General features: G+C 52.3%; 8 protein-coding genes and 1 non-coding gene across 9 annotated transcripts; 5 read left to right on the forward strand and 4 right to left on the reverse strand.

The window, feature by feature from the left end:
* Window positions 1-984: 984 nt before the first annotated feature.
* On the forward strand, window positions 985-5,996 carry RHO25_000229 (uncharacterized protein; the record flags this gene model as incomplete). Its single annotated transcript, XM_023592854.2, has 6 exons — window positions 985-1,257; window positions 1,314-1,340; window positions 1,395-1,491; window positions 1,557-1,889; window positions 1,942-1,979; window positions 2,034-5,996. 6 exons carry the CDS (start codon window positions 985-987, stop codon window positions 5,994-5,996), a joined length of 4,731 nt encoding a protein of 1,576 aa, XP_023458668.2.
* Window positions 5,997-6,720: 724 nt separating this feature from the next.
* Window positions 6,721-7,216, forward strand: RHO25_000230 (uncharacterized protein; the record flags this gene model as incomplete). The annotated part of the gene is made up of 2 exons (XM_065601990.1): window positions 6,721-6,745; window positions 6,945-7,216. The coding sequence occupies 2 exons, from the start codon at window positions 6,721-6,723 to the stop codon at window positions 7,214-7,216; spliced, it is 297 nt and encodes a 98-aa protein (XP_065458062.1).
* A 439-nt stretch (window positions 7,217-7,655) lies between these two features.
* RHO25_000231 (uncharacterized protein) lies at window positions 7,656-8,098 on the reverse strand (the record flags this gene model as incomplete). Its single annotated transcript, XM_023592856.1, has 2 exons — window positions 7,656-7,738; window positions 7,801-8,098. The coding sequence occupies 2 exons, from the start codon at window positions 8,096-8,098 to the stop codon at window positions 7,656-7,658; spliced, it is 381 nt and encodes a 126-aa protein (XP_023459245.1).
* A 579-nt stretch (window positions 8,099-8,677) lies between these two features.
* RHO25_000232 (uncharacterized protein) lies at window positions 8,678-9,397 on the reverse strand (the record flags this gene model as incomplete). Its single annotated transcript, XM_023592857.1, has 1 exon — window positions 8,678-9,397. One exon carries the CDS (start codon window positions 9,395-9,397, stop codon window positions 8,678-8,680), a length of 720 nt encoding a protein of 239 aa, XP_023459244.1.
* Window positions 9,398-9,898: 501 nt separating this feature from the next.
* Window positions 9,899-10,906, reverse strand: RHO25_000233 (uncharacterized protein; the record flags this gene model as incomplete). The annotated part of the gene is made up of 1 exon (XM_065601991.1): window positions 9,899-10,906. One exon carries the CDS (start codon window positions 10,904-10,906, stop codon window positions 9,899-9,901), a length of 1,008 nt encoding a protein of 335 aa, XP_065458063.1.
* A 675-nt stretch (window positions 10,907-11,581) lies between these two features.
* Window positions 11,582-12,587, forward strand: RHO25_000234 (uncharacterized protein; the record flags this gene model as incomplete). Its single annotated transcript, XM_023592858.2, has 4 exons — window positions 11,582-11,734; window positions 11,789-11,886; window positions 11,958-12,076; window positions 12,139-12,587. 4 exons carry the CDS (start codon window positions 11,582-11,584, stop codon window positions 12,585-12,587), a joined length of 819 nt encoding a protein of 272 aa, XP_023458664.1.
* Window positions 12,588-12,960: 373 nt separating this feature from the next.
* On the forward strand, window positions 12,961-13,087 carry RHO25_000235. The gene has a single exon. It is a non-coding gene; the product is annotated as a tRNA-Arg (tRNA).
* Window positions 13,088-14,764: 1,677 nt separating this feature from the next.
* Window positions 14,765-15,085, forward strand: RHO25_000236 (uncharacterized protein; the record flags this gene model as incomplete). The annotated part of the gene is made up of 2 exons (XM_023592859.1): window positions 14,765-14,854; window positions 14,909-15,085. 2 exons carry the CDS (start codon window positions 14,765-14,767, stop codon window positions 15,083-15,085), a joined length of 267 nt encoding a protein of 88 aa, XP_023458663.1.
* Window positions 15,086-15,558: 473 nt separating this feature from the next.
* Window positions 15,559-18,167, reverse strand: RHO25_000237 (uncharacterized protein; the record flags this gene model as incomplete). The annotated part of the gene is made up of 3 exons (XM_023592860.2): window positions 15,559-17,121; window positions 17,174-17,446; window positions 17,544-18,167. 3 exons carry the CDS (start codon window positions 18,165-18,167, stop codon window positions 15,559-15,561), a joined length of 2,460 nt encoding a protein of 819 aa, XP_023458670.1.
* Between the last annotated feature and the right edge of the window lie 81 nt (window positions 18,168-18,248).

The raw sequence follows: 18,248 nt of genomic DNA on the forward strand, positions 1-18,248 counted from the left end.
CGACGGGCGGTTTGGAGGGGTCCTCGTGCTGGCTGCCGACACAGGAAGCGGTGGATTTTCCCACACTTTGGCGACGGCGAAGGTGCGATCCGGGCGGAGCAGACGCGGTTCCTCGACGCAGTAGAAGTACACTACGACTACCAGAACAACATCATCTCTTCACGACGCAAACAGCAGTGCGACGCCGTTCTTGGCTGGACGCCGGCCGTCATTTTCCATTGTCCCACGATCGGCTCCCAATTGTTGGCCTGACGCCCCGACTCCCGGCTCAGGCATCCGCTCCGTCCAGCGTTCTCGGTCTTCAGAACGAGCGTGCACACATTCACTTCACCCAGACCAGACCACCTCCCACACTCCCTCCCTGTTATTGCTGCCGCCGAGGCCAGTGCAGCCATGGCCTGTAAGTAGTCCTCCTCTCCCTTTTTATTCGCAGTTTTCGCGTTCTGTATCCGCCTGGAGCGACCGAGGCCATCTCCCAAGTCTGCCATCGAAGGACCATCGCAACCGATATATCCCATCGCCAGAACACCTCGAGACATCTTGAGACGCCGATACCACGCGCGCTAGATACTCTGTGACCCAGCGCAGCGCCCACAAGTCACCTCCTGCCGCCGGAGACCGCCAGCCATCCGACCGAGTCATCATATCCATCTCATCACGAGGGCACCTATCGCGGTCGGACATGTGCCATATGGCATTGCTGTCTAATCTAGCGACGTTCGAGCGGGGAAACTGGTCGCGTAGTGCTGTTCGACGGATGTGCAAATTTTCAGCTCGTGGGAGCTGCTCAGTCTTGAGATATCGCGCTAACACCTTCATCTCCCAGCGGCTTCCATTCATGTTCCTACACATCCAAAGCCCTCTCACGATATCTCCATGGCGAATGGGCACACAGATAATGTCGATGGAGACCTCTTGAAACCACCTGCCCAGCCACGCCGAAGCGAGAGCGAAATTTCCGACACGAATGACTTTCCCACCGCCATGGACTCACCCGACGCCGCGAACGAGGGCATGTTCTCCGATGATGATGCTGTGCACGATATGGCTACTTCAGAACTCGATGAAGATGAGGACGCGCCTGGGGAAGAAGACGCAGATTTTGACATGGAGAGTCCTCGGCCCAGGCAAGACGACGCGCATGCACACGACAGATCATCGTCCGAACCCTCTTCGAGACCTGGGAAACGAAAAGCGGATGTGGACGACGAGGAATACATGAAACAGAATCCCGAGCTCTATGGGCTTCGACGCAGCGTAGGCGCCGCTTCCTCCTCACTTCCCCATCACTCCTGCTGACAGTCCATCGATAGGGCCGAGCTCGACCAGCTAGACGTGTGGTGAGGATGCCTTGCACTTACATGCCTTATATGCATCACTGATTTGTTTTCTAGGTCGACAGCTCTGATGAGGAAGAGGATGACGACGATGAAGATGCCGTCAACACCGGCAGCCGGCGGAAACGCCAAAAGACCGCCCCCGCCAGACCAGGTATGTAGTCCTGCCCGCAACATATACTATACCACCGAGGAGAATGCTGACGTTCCTTGTGATAGCTTCCATTCGGGAATCATCGCGTGCCGCTACATCAGACGTCTCAGACTCAGATCAGGACACCTATGGCGGTCAGCGCGGCCGCACGTTTGCGAAAAAGCACAGGCAAAAGATGCAGGACATCGCCTCTGGCTCAGGTACACCTAACCTGGGCGAGGTGCGCTTCTCGTCACGTCGCGCAGCAAAAGTCACAACCTACAACGAGGACGAGAATTTCGATGAGTTCGAAGAGGATGATACGGAGAACTTGACGCCGAACTACTGGACTTACGCAGAAGAGGATAACACGCCGGCGATCGATGCCATCCTCAATCATCGTGTGATAGAGGGAGTTGGTGCGTAAAAATCTAAACGCCGTACCACGACAGAGTTAACGCGCATCTGCAGAGACTGAGCTTCCTGACAAGCATGACTACGAATTCTACGTGAGTGTTCACTGACACCGACATCACATGTGAGGTGCACTGACGTGATTACAGATCAAATGGCAAGGCAAAGCACATTACCATGCAACGTGGCATACATGGAAAGAGCTCGCCGAATCTGGCTACAAAGGCTTCCGTCGACTAGAGAACTATTTCCGCAAGATTGTCAAGATCGAACAGCAGGTCAAGACCGATCCCGATGTCGCCGCCGAAGACAAGGAGCGATGGAACCTCGACCGCGAATCATACCTGGACTCTCTTAATGACTACGTGCAAGTTGAGCGCGTAATCGGTTCAAGAGACGGTGACGATGGCGTCGAATACTTCGTCAAGTGGAAGAGCTTGTTCTACGATGCATGCACATGGGAGACTGCCGAACTGATCAGCAGCATAGCGCAGACGGAGATTGATCGGTACCTCGATCGCTCTGCTAAGCTCCCAGTGTCGGACAAGTCCGAGCAAAGCCTCAGCACCCGCTCGCCGTACAAACCATTCCGAGTGCAGCCCTCCTACATCAAGGGTGGCGAGCTGCGAGAGTTCCAGATACATGGCCTGAACTTCTTGGCTCATCACTGGTGCAGAGGCAACAACGTCATTCTGGCAGATGAGATGGGTCTCGGCAAGACCGTGCAGACGGTATCGTTCATGAACTGGCTTCGACACGATCGGCGTCAGCAAGGACCATTCATTGTGGTTGTGCCTCTGTCGACTATGCCAGCTTGGGCAGACACTTTCAACAACTGGACGCCTGACTTGAACTACGTCGTCTACAACGGCAATGAAGCTGCTCGAAAGATCATCCGCGAGTACGAACTTCTCGTTGATGGCAACCCGAAGAAGGTCAAGTTCAATGTGCTTCTCACCACATACGAGTACATTCTCGCAGACGCTTCTTTCCTCTCACAGCTGAAGTGGCAGTTCATGGCAGTCGACGAAGCTCATCGCCTCAAGAACCGCGAATCTCAGCTATACGCCAAGTTGATGGACTTTGGAGCTGCCAGCAGGTTGCTGATCACGGGTACGCCTATGCAAAATACTCTGGGCGAGCTTTCTGCGCTCATGGATTTCCTCATGCCTGGCAAAGTACAAGTCGACGAGAACATCGACCTGATGTCAGAAGACGCCAGCAAGAAGCTCGCCGAACTGACTGATGCTATCTCACCCTACATGATTCGGAGAACGAAGCAGAAGGTCGAGAACGATTTGCCGCCAAAGACCGAAAAGATCATCCGTGTTGAGTTGTCTGATGTTCAGCTCGAGTACTACAAGAACATTCTTACTCGCAACTACGCCGCCCTGAACGCCGGGCCCAAGGCACAGAAGACGTCGCTGCTGAATATCATGATGGAGCTGAAAAAAGCCTCGAATCACCCCTTCATGTTCCCGAACGCAGAAGAACGGATACTTGCAGGCAGCGACTCCCGCGAGGACCAGCTCAAAGCTCTCATCACATCCAGCGGCAAGATGATGCTGCTAGATCAGCTGCTCACCAAGATGAAAAAGGATGGCCATCGAGTGCTTATCTTCAGTCAAATGGTCAAGATGCTTGACTTGCTCGGTGACTACCTCCAGCTTCGAGGATATCAGTTCCAACGACTGGACGGCACTATCGCAGCGGGTCCACGTCGCATGGCAATCGACCACTTCAACGCCCCGGACAGCCAAGATTTCTGCTTTCTGCTGTCTACTCGAGCTGGTGGTCTCGGTATCAATCTGATGACCGCTGACACAGTCATTCTGTTTGACTCCGACTGGAACCCACAAGCAGATTTGCAAGCTATGGCTCGTGCACACCGTATCGGCCAGAAGAAGCCAGTCACCATCTATCGATTTGTGTCCAAGGACACCGTCGAGGAGGAAGTCCTTGAGCGTGCTCGCAACAAGCTGATGTTGGAGTTCATCACCATTCAACGTGGTGTCACCGACAAAGATGCACGGGATCTTGGCGATCGCATGCAACGCATTGGTGCAAGCACTGCTGAGCCCACATCTTCTGACGACATCTCCAACATCCTCAAAAAGCGAGGACAGAAGATGTTCGAGCAATCTGGCAACCAAAAGAAGCTGGAGGAGCTTGATATCGATGCCGTCCTTGAAAATGCCGAGGAGCACCAAACTGAACAACCTCAAGGCATGACCACAGATGGTGGAGAAGAATTCCTGCGCAGCTTTGAGTACACCGACGTCAAGATCGATCTGGAATGGGACGACATCATTCCCAAGGCCGAGCTGGACAAACTCAAGGAAGAAGAGCGGAAGAAGCAGGAAGCTGAGTACCTTGAGTCTGTCATTGAGCAGAATCAGCCGAGAAAACGCAAGTCTGCGATGGAAGATGGTCGTGACCAACGTGCGGCAAAGAAGCGAGCTCGCGAGGCCAACATGCAGCACATCGACGACGAAGGTTCCGGTCCCGACGATGACTCCGACAATGGCCTGGATCCGAAACGTGCACTAGGTGAGAAAGAGTGTCGTCACCTCATTCGCGCTTACGAACGCTATGGCGCGATGGACGAGAAGCAGGACGAAATCATCAAGGCAGCACGGCTACTAGGACGCGACGTCAATGTGGTTCGGGATACTCTTAAAGAAGTAATTGACACCGCAATCCGACTGCAACAGGAAGAAGTCGATCGCCAGAATGAGATCGAGAGGACGACTGGCAAACCTGTCACTAAGAAAGAAAAGAAGGCAGTGCTTTTCGACTTCCGCGGGGTCAAGCGACTCAACGCCGAAACGCTCACAGAACGCCCAGAAGAGATGCGCATGATTCGCACCTGCGTTGAGCAGTGCGCTGACTGGCGAAATTTCCGCGTGCCCGAAGCTTCAAAGCCCGCCACGTACACCAGCGAATGGGGTGCGAAAGAAGATGGCATGCTTTGTGTCGGTATTGCCCGCCATGGCTATGGAGCCTGGGTTCCCATTCGCGATGACACCGAGTTGGGCTTGGGCGAAAAGTTCTTCCTCGAGGAACATCGCGTCGGAGCCAAGGAAGAGCGCAGCAAGGCCGGCGACGAGAAGACAATTGCCAAATCTCCCGGTGCGGTGCATCTCGTCCGTCGGGCCAACTACTTGCTCAGCGTGCTCAAAGACAAGATGAGCAATGGGACAAACCAGGCCGCTAAGAAAGCCCTCGAGAATCACCATCGCAACAATAGGAAGCATCTTGGTCAGTTCCATGGCCGGATGAACACACCTGGACAGTCTGGAAGTCCTGGCCCCATGCGTAACAAGCATTCAAGCGATGGGCGAAGACTCCACCAATCTGATATTCGTAACAGCATGGATCGGCGTACACCGTATGCCGGTTCGCCGAATGGCCATCGTCCACGCGGTTCTGAGGGTCGACGACCTGGCCATCATCGCAACGGCAGCTCCCATGCAAATGGCGTGCCCAAGCCATTGACCGAATCAGAACAAAAGGCGCGTCGTATCCTTGATGCTGTGAGCCCGACGCTTCTGAAGGTCTCCGGCGCCACGAAGAAACGCATGCCCGACGACGAGGCTCGACTCAAGCTTATCAAGGCAGGCATCGTCGCCATTGGCAATCATATCAATGCCCAGATCCCACAATATGGCAAAGACATTGTTGATCCACTGTGGGACTATGTGAGTGAGCATCACTGGCCACAGTCCAAAGCAGTGGAGAAACGTGTCCCTGGAAACAAGCTGCGTGACATGTACACGAAACTCGCAGGCAAGGACACTGCGACCAAGAACAATCCCGTCAAGCCCAAGCCTTCTGCTAGTACCAATGGCACCTCGAAGGCGGAGGAGCCAAAGGCAGAGCAAAAGGTCGAGCCAAAGGCGGAATCAAAAGCGGAAGCCAAGGCAGAGTCCAAGGAAGAGCCGAAGGTCAACAACAAGGCCGAGGAGGACGAAAAGCCTCAAACGGAAGGCAAGGTGGAAAAAGAGCCTTCGTCCAAGGCAGAGAGCGGCAAGCCGGAATCGGACCACGAGCCCAAGGCTGACGCTCCCGCCTCGGAGCCGAAGCAAGAAACTGCTGCTGTCGAGGACTAGGAGCCGTGCGTTTCGAATTTTGTGCAGCTCGATCAACTGGAGGATTACAGCATTGCTACCCATGACGGTTACTGGACACAATGTCTCAGAAAGGCGTACAGAAAGCGATAAAGTGCAAGAAATTATTACTGCGGGTTCATGCATACACAGAGATAGCTTTCGCAGCTCTGTACGGGAAAAGCGTTGGCGCTGGCGGATGTGTTATTCTATTATATTGACATTCGAGTTGCATGCACAGTCAGACGACGCCGGCGACGCGTCCGTCTCTGTATGGAGTTTGTGATTCGGCACTCGCTGTAATGAGCGAGCAAAAGCCTTGAGAGCTGAAGAGAGCATAAATGTACGAAACGCTCCGTACAGATGTACTTGTACTAGATACTATGCAGAGTGCCATTAGAGGCTGTGCTGCAAACGACACTGAAAATATCTTGAACATGTTGCAATCCTTTTCGATTTATATTCTAATGCGACTTTCAATTGAGCTGATTCCATATCGATTGTGCCTGTTGACGTCTGATTGCATGACTCGCGTAGCTCTTGAGCTCCGAACTTCTCCAACTTCACGAACTTCACATTACCAACAACTCTTCATGTGAGACGACCCGCTCCCTGTCCTTGCGCGCGCCCTCAATTCAAGCTGGGCTGATTCGCGTCGACGACAAATCAATACACCCAGAATCGTGTTTGCGCGCGCCAGCTTTGGCAGCGCAGCACGCAGGCAGTCATGTCTTTAAACAGCTACCTCAACAGTAAGCCTCACCTTTCACAGCTCGATGGACCTTTAGCACACTACACTTCCTACCTACACAAATCGGCCCTTGCTTTCTACTGCTCGCTCACACGAAATTCTTTCGCAGAGCGCTAGCCCTACATCCAAACCCTTGCAGAATCGCAAAAGCCTAGACCGAACCACTTTCTAACAATTCTACCTTCTTTCTTCTCAAACAGAAAAAGTCTGCCTCATCCTCGTCGACGGCCGCTGTATGGTCGGCAATCTCATCTCATGCGATCAAGTCACGAATCTGGCACTGGAGAATTGCGTCGAACGAATTATTAAGAGCCCCGATGACGATGAGGAAAGTGAAGAGGAGGCTAGAGGGCTGTTTATGGTGAGAGGGGATAATGTGGTGGTTTGTGGATTGGTGGATGAGGAGTTGGATGGGAAGATTGATTGGACCAAGGTTAAGGGGAGTGAGATTGGGGGGACGAAACATGTATAAATGGAAGGGGGAAAGGAACGAGAGACATAAGGGCGAAGAGTGCTAGAGACGCTGTGTGGGAAGTTGAATGACTGGAAGGTCTGCGTAGAGATGATTTGGACAAGTCTGAAGCAGGACTAAGCGCGCAGGCACGAGATGCCTTACAGCACTGGGAAACTGCTCGCATATCGCAAAGACATGAGGTCGAAAGCGAAGAAATCGATTCAATCCTCCACACCTGACTACCCGGAGCTTGAAGAATTCTAATGCGCTGACCCTTCTCTCGTAGTGATCATCTTTCAGAACGGCGCAACCTTGATCTTTACTGCTTCTGAGCGCTTCTGCATCCCTCTTCCAGGACTCGAACTTCGTGCTTCTCCGCAGTCAAGACTCTCTATCCAAGGTCGTCTTCATCTTTGCTGACTGCCAGGCGCCGCTGCTAACACCCATGTCTTCGAACTCACTCGCCACGTCTACGACCCCTCTCTGGATCACCGCCGCCTGCATTACCGCGACCCCGAGGCTCCTGACCAGAACCTGTTTCTATCAAAGTGTCAGCGAACTCGAACTGCGATACGCGAAGACATACACAAGACTCAACTCACGTCCAGCATTCGCACCACCGCCATCATCAAATATAGTAATCTCCAGCAGATAGAACACATTGGTTCGACGATCCGGTCCTTGGTAGAGCACTTCGCCGTCTACAGGGCACTTCTTGTTCACGGTCGTCCAGACGATAATGCAGGATTTGCAGAAGGCGTGTTGGTTTGAGCAAGGGATCGCTACTGTGTCGGTGATGGATTTGTGGCAGAGGGGGCATGAGCCGGTTGAATGAGTGTCAGGGATTGGTGTTAGGCCTGTTGCGAGGAAGTCGCGTTTGCTTGGGAGGGTGGTGGACATGGTGGATAAATATTTGGGCATGGGTTGTGCATGTTGCAGGTTGAAGGTTGAGATTTAATTGTATGGGGAGATTGGAGAAGTGAACAGGTTCGACAGGTGAATGAGCAAGTGTCATCGAGCTCTCAGTAAATCGCAGTGGAGTGCTACACAAGTACAGTAGATGAGTCATTGCCTGAGAACAGATATGTCCTCTGTGAGTGAATGACTAGGCTAGAGGATGCTTATAGTTCTTCGGCGCAGAAATGCATCGCCGAGAGGGAGAATGTGTAATGGATGAAGAGCAATGTACCGTGTTGATTTCATTGAGACACTTTGCTAATACTCTTCAGAAGCCTTGTATCAATTCGCGTGGGTATTGAAAATGTCGACGAAAACGCGTCGAGCGTTCGGACCTGCTTGCGGCTGTGTCTGGTCTTCTGTTGTGCTCTTGCGGCATTTCTTGCTTGAAGGCAAGAACAACACAGATAGTCATCATTCGATCAGGTTGGATAGGCCAGTTCCGCAGCCGAGTTGCAGGAGCATGTGTCGTAAGATAATGAATCCTGATTGTGTCCACGATCAGCGCCCCCGATATCTAGATTACAGCGCTGAGATCCCCTGAAGTTCGGGTGGGACATCTACCAGGATAGACAGGGTCGTTGCCATGTTTATCAGCGCTGTGAATGATGTGATAGCCATTAGAAGTTGCGCTCGTCTGGCTTCCGCGAGGATGATTGCATCTGCGAGCTGGCTGTCGTCCAGGCTGTCAATCTCGCGACCCGAATCCTCGGTAGCCTTGGCCAGGAACTTTGTGTAGACTCCTTTCCATTGATCTTGCTCTCCAGATCGCAGTACCTCAGCAGCATTCTGAAAGGTTTTGCGTTCCTCGCGTGCCTGCTCGATCTCGCTTTGTGATGCTAGACCCTCGTTGGAAGAGCCCCAAAGCCCGTAAAACTTTTTCTCCACCTTGCGGCGCGTCTTTCGGACAGCTTGCTGAATCGCCGGGATTACTCTCTCCATCTCTCTCGCGCCTTCGTTCAGGCTCTGAATCATGGCCTCGACTGATTCCGGACCTTCTCCCTCATCGTCAGTCTCCCAATCGTCCTCGCTCTCGAAGAGCACGCCACGATCGAGCGGGCAGGTGCTCTTGTCTGTGAGCCAGAGCGTGATGCACTCTCTGCAAAAGACGTGGTCGCATGGTAGCTTGACCGGTTCTTTGAGGAGATCCTGACAGATGCCGCATTCTGCGCCCTCTTCCACGGTGGCGCTCTTGAGCTGCGTGGAGAGGAAGCTCTCGCGATCGTTGGGCGGACTTGCCATTGGAGCTGCTGGTAGAGAACTCCGATGAAGACTTGAGGGCGCTTTGAGTTGCCGTGTCAGAGCTGTGATGTGATGTCGGAATTGGGAGTCATGGAGTGTGAGTACAGACAAAGCTGACACGCCGCTCAAGATGAAAATGGTGTTACTTGAGTCGTTGCGGTGGATGTTTTGAATTGTAGTCGTAATACATCGGCAGTGTTGAAGTTGCGGGTTGAGAAATGTTTGCTGCAAGAGTGGCGCTTTTATGAGCGAGCTGCAGGGTCAAGTGAACCGCATGTGAACGCAAACGAGGCACTGGTGTTCCACCGGCTTCTGCATGGCTCACATAAACCTCGAAGAACAGCCAAGGCCTGCCTGTGTCATATGCCAACTTCGCTCATGGTTGGCCAGAGCGCACCGTTCGTTCTCAAGACGAGTCAAATGAAGCTGGACGGGGAGAGCAGGTTGTAGGCAATGCCAGTTCAAAGAAATGCACGCCCAACCTCTCGAAGTTCGCGCATCTTACACGTCATCCGATGAACTGAGCAGCATCACTTCTTTTCCGCACGAGCTGCACGACTTCGGGCAGTTGCGCCATTCGTGAAAGCCATTGTTTTGCTGCTGTATGAAGCCCACGAACTTGGTGACCGCCTGGATAAGCAACTCGTCTTCCTGGCGCAGGGCATCGACGAACTCAGCTACAGACCAGGGCTTGTTGAGGTTCCAGCGCGGACAGTGCATGTACATGAAATCCTCAATGTCGCAGTTGCATACCGCCGGATCGAACTTGCCACCTCTCCGAGTGAGTCGTATGAGGCCGGTCGGCAACAGCGATAAGACAGTCTCATCAGCGGCATGTTCCCGTTGTCCAGAAGGTGTCCGCCACCAGGTCCAGTGCCTGATGCTGACCGTACTCGCTGCTGAGCTCTCCTCCTCATTCTCTTCCATCCATCGATAGAGTGTCTCCATGCCGTGGTCATCGCGCACGTCGAATCGAAAAGTGTTCGATCTGTAAAAGGCTGGCAACATCGTACTCAGTTCATTGCTCAGAACGGGAAGGGCTTCTGCCAACGCTGGGAGACCAGTTTTCGAGAAATGCTCCTTATTCGAGCAAGAGTCGTCAGAAAATCGTAGTAGAGGGCAGATTGGCCCTTGCCCAACAACACAGTATTCGTAGATTGCTGCTCGTACTTCTCTTGGTATGTCGACTAAGCTGGGGCCTTTGATATCGCAAGTGGATGAAGCAGATCTTGTAGATGTACTTGGCGATGATTCGGACTCTCTGCGAAGTCTTTCCTCTAGAGATGCTTGACTTGTGGGAGAAAGGGGCAAATCTGTCAGTGCTCTTTGTAACCAATATGTAGTCGCCAGCGTGGTTCGAAGCTCTGCTGTGGGTTGCTCGATAGAGCGAATGTCATTTTTGGTGACATGGGCACCTAGGCCGTAGTGGCCCTTGCTTCTGATGTGGCTGTGTAGATCGATGCGTTTTCTCCTGAGCACAACTCGCTCTTTTAAGTCCAATTCCTCCATGGCCTCACTATCAGAGTGAGACTCGCGAGTGAAGAGTAAGCAGCTAGGCGGACAAGTGGCATTGAGGAGGATATAGCGTGATGCTTGGGTACATCACCGGACCAAAAATATAGATTAGACTTTATGGAGGACAAGCTGCTTACGGTTTTGGCATGGATAGCTCATTTCATGACCAGATAACATCAGCCAGGTGTCTGCAGAGTATGTGCGCCATCTCGATGCCATGTACCAGTACAGCGAGCCATTCTGCCAATTTGCCAGTAGAAGGCTCCGTGAAATTTGCTACTCGTTCGACCCTGGTGTGAAGCAGTGAGTGGTGAAATTCGTTCACGGCGAATAGCCACATATGCGAGATCTGTCATAGCAGAGTCCGGCCGATATGTTTCAAAGCTGTCACATGCACGTAGGCTCTTTTGCATGAATGGCTCGTGTTGGTCCTTTTTGGAGAACAGAGAAACGGAAGAGGAAGTCGAGCTTGGTGTCAAGTTCGGCAGCCGGCACGTCCCGAGCTGCAGATCCGGTTAAACACAAACACGAAACTGTCACGTCTCCGTGCTGTAGCAAGCATCACGGCGAAAGATCGACTAGCACCATCCAGAATCAAGTTCATCAGCACCCGTTTGACCAGACAACCCGACGCGTCACATCTGCAAGACTCCGCGAAAATCACACATCATGCCCGGGCGGAAGTCGAACGTGTCGACCACCTCGAATGGACCAGAAGAGATCCCAGAAGGCACGCCAGTAGCACAATCGAAGGCCAGCAAAGATAAGGATGGGCTCAGCGTGGAAGACTTGTCACTGCCGAAGTCGATGGTTGCGAGATTAGTATGTTGATTTGGCCTCCTGCGAGCATGCTGTGGACTAACGCCGCTTCTCCAGGCAAAAGGAGTCCTACCGCCAAACACACAGATACACAAGGATGCATTACTGGCACTGCATAAGAGCGCGACAGTTTTTGTGAACTTCATCGCTTCCAAGTAAGTCAAGATCACACTCTCATGGCAAGATGTCGTAGCCACAGTTACCAGTGGGACTAATCCGCCACCAGCTCCAACGACAACGCACAAGCCGCAGGAAAGAAGACGATAGCGCCGCAAGACGTAATGGCTGCCCTCAAAGACTCAGAATACGAGATGTTCATACCTCGTCTGGAAGCTGAGTTAAAGAGTAGGTGCCAGATCTCAGCCATGTACTGCCAGCCTCCAAGATCTTCCACTGACATGATACAGAATATAATGATACCCAATGTGATAAGCGCAACACCTACCGACGGAAAGTAAAAGCAGACAAAGACGCTGCCACCGACAAGCCAACAGGCGAAGGTGAAACGTCAGAGATCGCCAAAGACGGAGAAGCCACAGCGGCGACGACAAATGGCGCTAGCAATGCTGGCGCTGAAGACGAAACTGACAGACCAGCCAAGAAACTCAAGGCTGAAAACGGTGCAGCAGTAACTCCGGGCGGTGATGAGGACATGGTCGACGATGACGGAGACGATGAGCAGGACGCCAATGACCAGGACGACGAGGAAGAAGATGACGAAGAGGGAGCAGAAGACGAAGTGCCTGACGAAGAAGAGTCTGAAGATGATCAGCCAATGGAAGATGCACTGGAGGAGCAAGTGGAAGATGCGGGAGGGATTCGAGACGAGGCTCTGGATCAATCCGACAGCGACTAAGTCTCTGACAGCTGCAGCATATTGGAAACGCCAGTCATACCACATTCCACCGAGAAGAGCGTTCAGCCCCACCGTATGTATGATATGCCAAGGTTCGAGAGCTTCAAGGGGAAACACCCAGAAATTGAGGCAGCAATTTCCACGTCAGAAGCTTGGCAAGTTCACCCCACCACCCGCAGAGTTTTTTCTCGCCCGTCGACCTCAACAAACCATCATTGCTGCCTGCCCTGGGGCTCCACAGTCATTCCTCTGGCGATGTGTTAGATGTCGCCTTCATATATTATTTTCAATCAGGCTGACCAATCATTTCACTACGATCTTCGCAGCCCGTAAGTCAAGCAGCTTCGGTATCCTTCCAGTCCTGCGCTAATTGGTCAAAGTGCTGGCGCAATGGTAGCGCGCAAGACTTCTATTGCACGTCCAGGATTAAATCTGGCACTGCAGGACGAGATCTTGAGGTTGTGGGTGAGTTACGCATGCAAGTTCAGCCTTCTTGGACAATTTGTTAACAGCAAAACAGGTTCGAGTCCCACGTAGGGTGTCCGTGTAGTACGCTACAGCGCTCAATTGTCCCTCGTACGCCTGGTCCACCAGGTGTAATTAGACTCTGATCTTCTTTTTTTTTGTTTTCACTTACTCAGGTGAAGGTTGCTCACGTCGGTCTAGCCCCCAGCCGCATAGTATCTTTCCGTCTTACCGCCAGCAGAAAAGACAAGTTGCTTTGCTCTTGGACAGGGCAATCGCGTTCCGTATCATTTTGTCAGACAAGCCATAGTGTCATTCCTACTCAAATCTCTGACCACCAGCCCAGGCGCTTGTGTCTGCTCTCAGACGAGCGGCGTACTTGCTAATGCCTACATCTCAACAGCAAGCTCGAATATTGCCCATGCTGGCACCGACAAGATTATTCCACGACGCACGTCCTCAACCCAGTCGGCGGAGTTGCAACGCCCATGATGGCTGACTTTGGTCAAGGCTTTCTTTACTCAGCTGATCTGAATAGCACGACCTGTATCTCACTACGTGCCAAGCAAAGACTTCCGGCGCCTCATGCTCACAGACATCACCGGTGTGATGCCCTATGGACGGTCGCCCGACACATCTTGCCACCGAAGCTTCATGCCTCTGCAGCATCTCTCCGAGGGAAAGGCCGAAAGCGATGTCGTGAAGCCCGGATCACAAGTCAAGGTGAAGGCAGGCAAGAAAGCCGTTATACGGCCCTCTCATGGGTACAGTATGAGAGCGCTATGGCAATGGAGCGGCTTCCGCGGATCACAAGGCGAATCGCAGCATAGCCTTCATTGCTTGGCGGCAATGACACCAACATTCTATGTATGCCTTACCTGTTCGGTCTACACAAGACTCTACGCCGTATAGTCAAGGTCGCGATTGCTATGCGCGATCCATGATCCAGCGTTCAAGAACACTCGAATGTCTCGATCTCGGCGCGTTCGGTGTCTTCCGGTCTGGACAAAGCATCTCGAGCATTCGGTCCGGGATTTTGGAACAAACATAGTTGCCTCAATTGAATCTAGGCTCTTTCTATAGAAGAGGCTGAGAATTGGCATGACTAAACTGTTTCAGATCAATTCTGAGCTTACGGTCGATGACCTACTTTCTTCACTCCGGATCGCAGGGGTCTCTTAGGGCTTCACGCTTGGTCACATGATGGATTCTGAGACATTATGCTGCATACAGCACCATGATAGTTGAATCGAATCTATCGCGGACGGAGTCTTGGCCAGTTCACAGGGAGATCAGGCTGAACCCTTCCACGACTTCAGGCAATCGCACATACCAAAGGGACAACGAACAGGGCTCTCGGTGGAAGACAACACTTTCTGAAGTACTATGCCGCGAAATAGCCCAAAAACCGAAACACTCAAGCCCTAATTCTTGGGGACCGTGTCTTGGAACGTTCAGAGGGAATCAGGCTGAACCGGTGAGTCCTTCCAGCATTGCAGAGGACTGCTCTCCTTCACAGCGACGATGAGCATGGATGCAATACCATAAATGCATTACACCGAGATCGGGCATAGAAGGTAAAATGTATTAAAGGAAAGCTCAAAGCCATCGATGAGTGATCATCAGATCAGCAACGAACACAGTAACAGCACAACACAATTTCATTCTCCATCACCATTTCCAGCACAACCTCACCTCCTCAAACAACAAACATGCATTTCACCAGCCTCCTCACCACCACATTGGCCTTCTTCACCATCACCAACGCCATCCCAGTGGATTCTACTCTCGATGCCCGTGAAGTAAGCTCCAGACCATCAACGCCTATCGACAGAATACTCACCCAATACTCATAGATCCAACTCCTCGAAGCTCGCGAAGCAGACCCCAACCTCTTCGGAGCAATCGCCAAAATCGCAACAAAGCTCAAGCCAGGCAAAAGCACTCCTGCTTGGAAGCCAGATCTGAGTAAAGTCATGCTCGGTCAGAAGACCAAGGATAGGCTCAGACTTAACGGCCCATCTCGCGTCTAAGAAGAAAAGGCAGACAGGAACTGGGGGTTGGAAGCGTGTGCTGGACACCGCTTTGTATTATGACTTTGACGCAATATGAATGAAAGAAATGTAGGATTGGATGAGGAGTGACGGGATGAGGCGTTTTGAAATTGCAAGTTTGTACTGCAAAGCCAAAAATGACCATGTATGCATCCTTGATTTCCCATTCTTCTTCCACGTTTCTAATAGACAGCCAGAGGACTATAAATCAATCTGGAAATCCATTATGCGATAGATCGCAATATCTGTGGTGTAGCGGGCATGAACAGCTGGAACGACAATTACTCGGAGAAAAAAGGGTCGCGAAGGAAGGTGGCGTAACGACTGATGCTCGACGCTATCGCTAATATCGGCCATGCAAGTGCAAGATGCCATTACTGTATGACTTTCCATCTATTTCATGACTGCCAATCGAAAATTTCGTGCCTCGTTTCCGGACTGCAGGTCTCCCTCTACCTCGATAAAACACCCTTCACGACACCCTCCAACTCGACGCTACCCTTCACAGCCATCTCATAGATACCGTTGCCCTCCGCACCGCTGGCACCTTGCTGCAACCACGTAGCCAACAGGTCGTTTGACTCCTTTGGCTTGATGTCCGCGGACGCTGTGCCTACAGTGATATGCGCAGTGGAGTTTGTGGACTGAAACTGCTCGTTGCTTCCCTCAAATGGCGACAGCCTCACGACAAACGCCATGACTCGGTGATTCCATACCAGACGTTCGAGCCGTACTCTCGCCATGCCAATCTTGGGGTCGTTCAGTGCGTAGGCGCGCTCTTCGGTAGGAGCCGCGGCTTGAGCGTGTAATCCGTTTAGATGTGTCCACACTTCTTGATGCTCAGCGGCGTTCGCGCGATGGATGAGAGTAACATGAAATTCGCTCTGGATGCGGCGCTGACTGCGAAGGGTGTTGTACATTCGAGCGGTCTCGGCTGGAGTGTCGGCAAACATGGCGTTGAGAGTTGGCACCACACGTCCAGCGGGTACTTGCACACAAAAGTACTCGATCTTCTTCTCTTTCGGGCGAGCCTGACCATTTTGCTGTGCCTTGGGGGCATTATTGCCCTTGGGCTTCTTGTTCTCAAAGCCTTTGATCTCGTGCTTGATGTCAACAGTGTAGTCACTCAGTGCCCACTGAATGGCTTCGTCCATGTCGTCCGGCGTGGGCATCTCTCGTTTGTGGAACAGAGCTGGATACTCAGTGTAAAGTGTGGTGATGACTGTCTCGAGGTTCTGGCGAGACTCAAGAACAGGATCAAGGTTGATCACCAGGTCAAATCCATCGTCAGGAGGTGCTTCGCTGTTGACCGGCTCGAATCGATGCAGGAAGCCCTCCATAATGCCAATGATCTCGTCTGCTCCCTTGCTAGTGTGGATGGTCTGGTGGTTGTCGCCACGCGAGAGTACTCTGTCTCGCAGCGCGGTTCTGATATGCTCGTAATTTCCGCGGTCATGTACGAAGTGGAGCGCCACGAAACGTGTGTTGGGCACAACTCGCTGGACATCTTGGATCAGCTGCTGGCGCTCGCGTCGTTGGTGATTATTGCGATCAGCGATCATGGCGTCGTACTTCTCCAGTTCCGCACAGCATGCATTGGCGAATGCCTGGGGCTTCCCGCGCTTCACTGTGATGTTGTCGTTTTGTATGTGTCCCCATCCGAACAGCTTGCACAAAGCCAAAGCGATAGTGGTCTTGCCGCATCCAATAGTGGCTACAGGAACAAGAATCACATCTCCAGTCACTGCATCATTTGACACCTGACCTTGCTGAGCCTCGAGGCGGATGATTTCTGCACCGGTGAGACCTCGTTGGGCCAGAAATTCGTCGCGCATTTGAATGATCCCGTGGTTGTGCTGGTACGCTTTTGCGAGTGCTGGGTTACCGTGTAGCTTCTTCCTGGCGAACATGATATACTCTGCTGTGATCTCTTTGTGCTTCTTGTATTTGGGCTCCTTTCCAGAGATGATCGCTTTCGTGCATTCGCGCCATTGCCGGTACATGAGATAAGGTTCCTTTTCAGTAAGATCAGCACATGCCGTGTCATCGATGGGCAGGTAGAAATACCTCGAACTTGTACTTAAAGAACCAATCATGCCACACTTGGGTGTTGGCCCTCGACTGGCACCGAATGACAAAGCCTTCTGTATCCCGGCCCTCAAAATTGCCAGTCTCCGCCACCTTATCGAGAAATGACTTGACCTCATTGATATCGTCTTTGACGAGGTACGTTGTCTTCTTGAAACCCCAGTCGTCCGCAAATCGGTCCACCAGATGATGAGGGTATGTGGCGAACTCAGGTAGGTTGAGGTTGATGCCATGCAGATAAAGTCCAGCGGCCTGCGTGAATCGTCAGCCATCTTGTAGCTTCAAAATTGATCGATCACGAGCGCAACGGTCGTGATGGTCACAATCTTTGGAGAATAGCAAGACTTACCTCGGGCGTGTATGCCAGCACATGTTCTTCGAACTCGTCGTCGCACAGCTCTGCAACAGCTGTGGCGTTCATTGCTCGAAGTTGTGCCGCAAGCTGCTGTCTGGTCTTTCCAACTGTCGCAAGGTGTCTATCCACCCACCTCTCTCCTGCGGATGCGTGACTAGTCTCGACATCGCCTCGGTCACCAGTAGAGTGCTTGCTGCATACGATCAAAGTACCATCTTCGAGTCCGGCAATGAAGATGATGCAACCATTCTCCTTTACGCTCAACTCAAATGGTCCACGAGTGTTGACTGTAACATTCTTCCACTCTGTTTCGGACACTTCTCCGTGATTGAAGAACTTGTCGTAACCTCGCACGGCGATTTCGGGCGTGCCTTTGGACGTTCTTGTGGTAAAGAGGCCTCTGGCGTAGCTTGGCAAGTTGGGCTTCTTGTAATCCCAATCTTGCATGCGCCACGAGTCGACTTGAATATTAGTGCCATTGACGGCGAAGGTAGCCTTCTTGCATGAGAAACCACCTTTGCCTTTTCCTTTGCCTTTGTTGTCCTCGAAGCCTCGCACCATCACAGCGATCTCATGAGGATCCTGCGCCCGGTATGGCGCGCCCTCGTAGAGCGCCATGATTGCGATGTTCGTGGAACCTTGCGATGCGGCCTGAGGATCCGTGCACCTGATGTCGCCTTCGATGCTGTGGCTGTTCAG

The sequence above is a fragment of the Cercospora beticola genome, chromosome 1 (assembly GCF_033473495.1).
Source record: "Cercospora beticola chromosome 1, complete sequence".
Lineage (NCBI taxonomy): Eukaryota > Fungi > Ascomycota > Dothideomycetes > Mycosphaerellales > Mycosphaerellaceae > Cercospora > Cercospora beticola.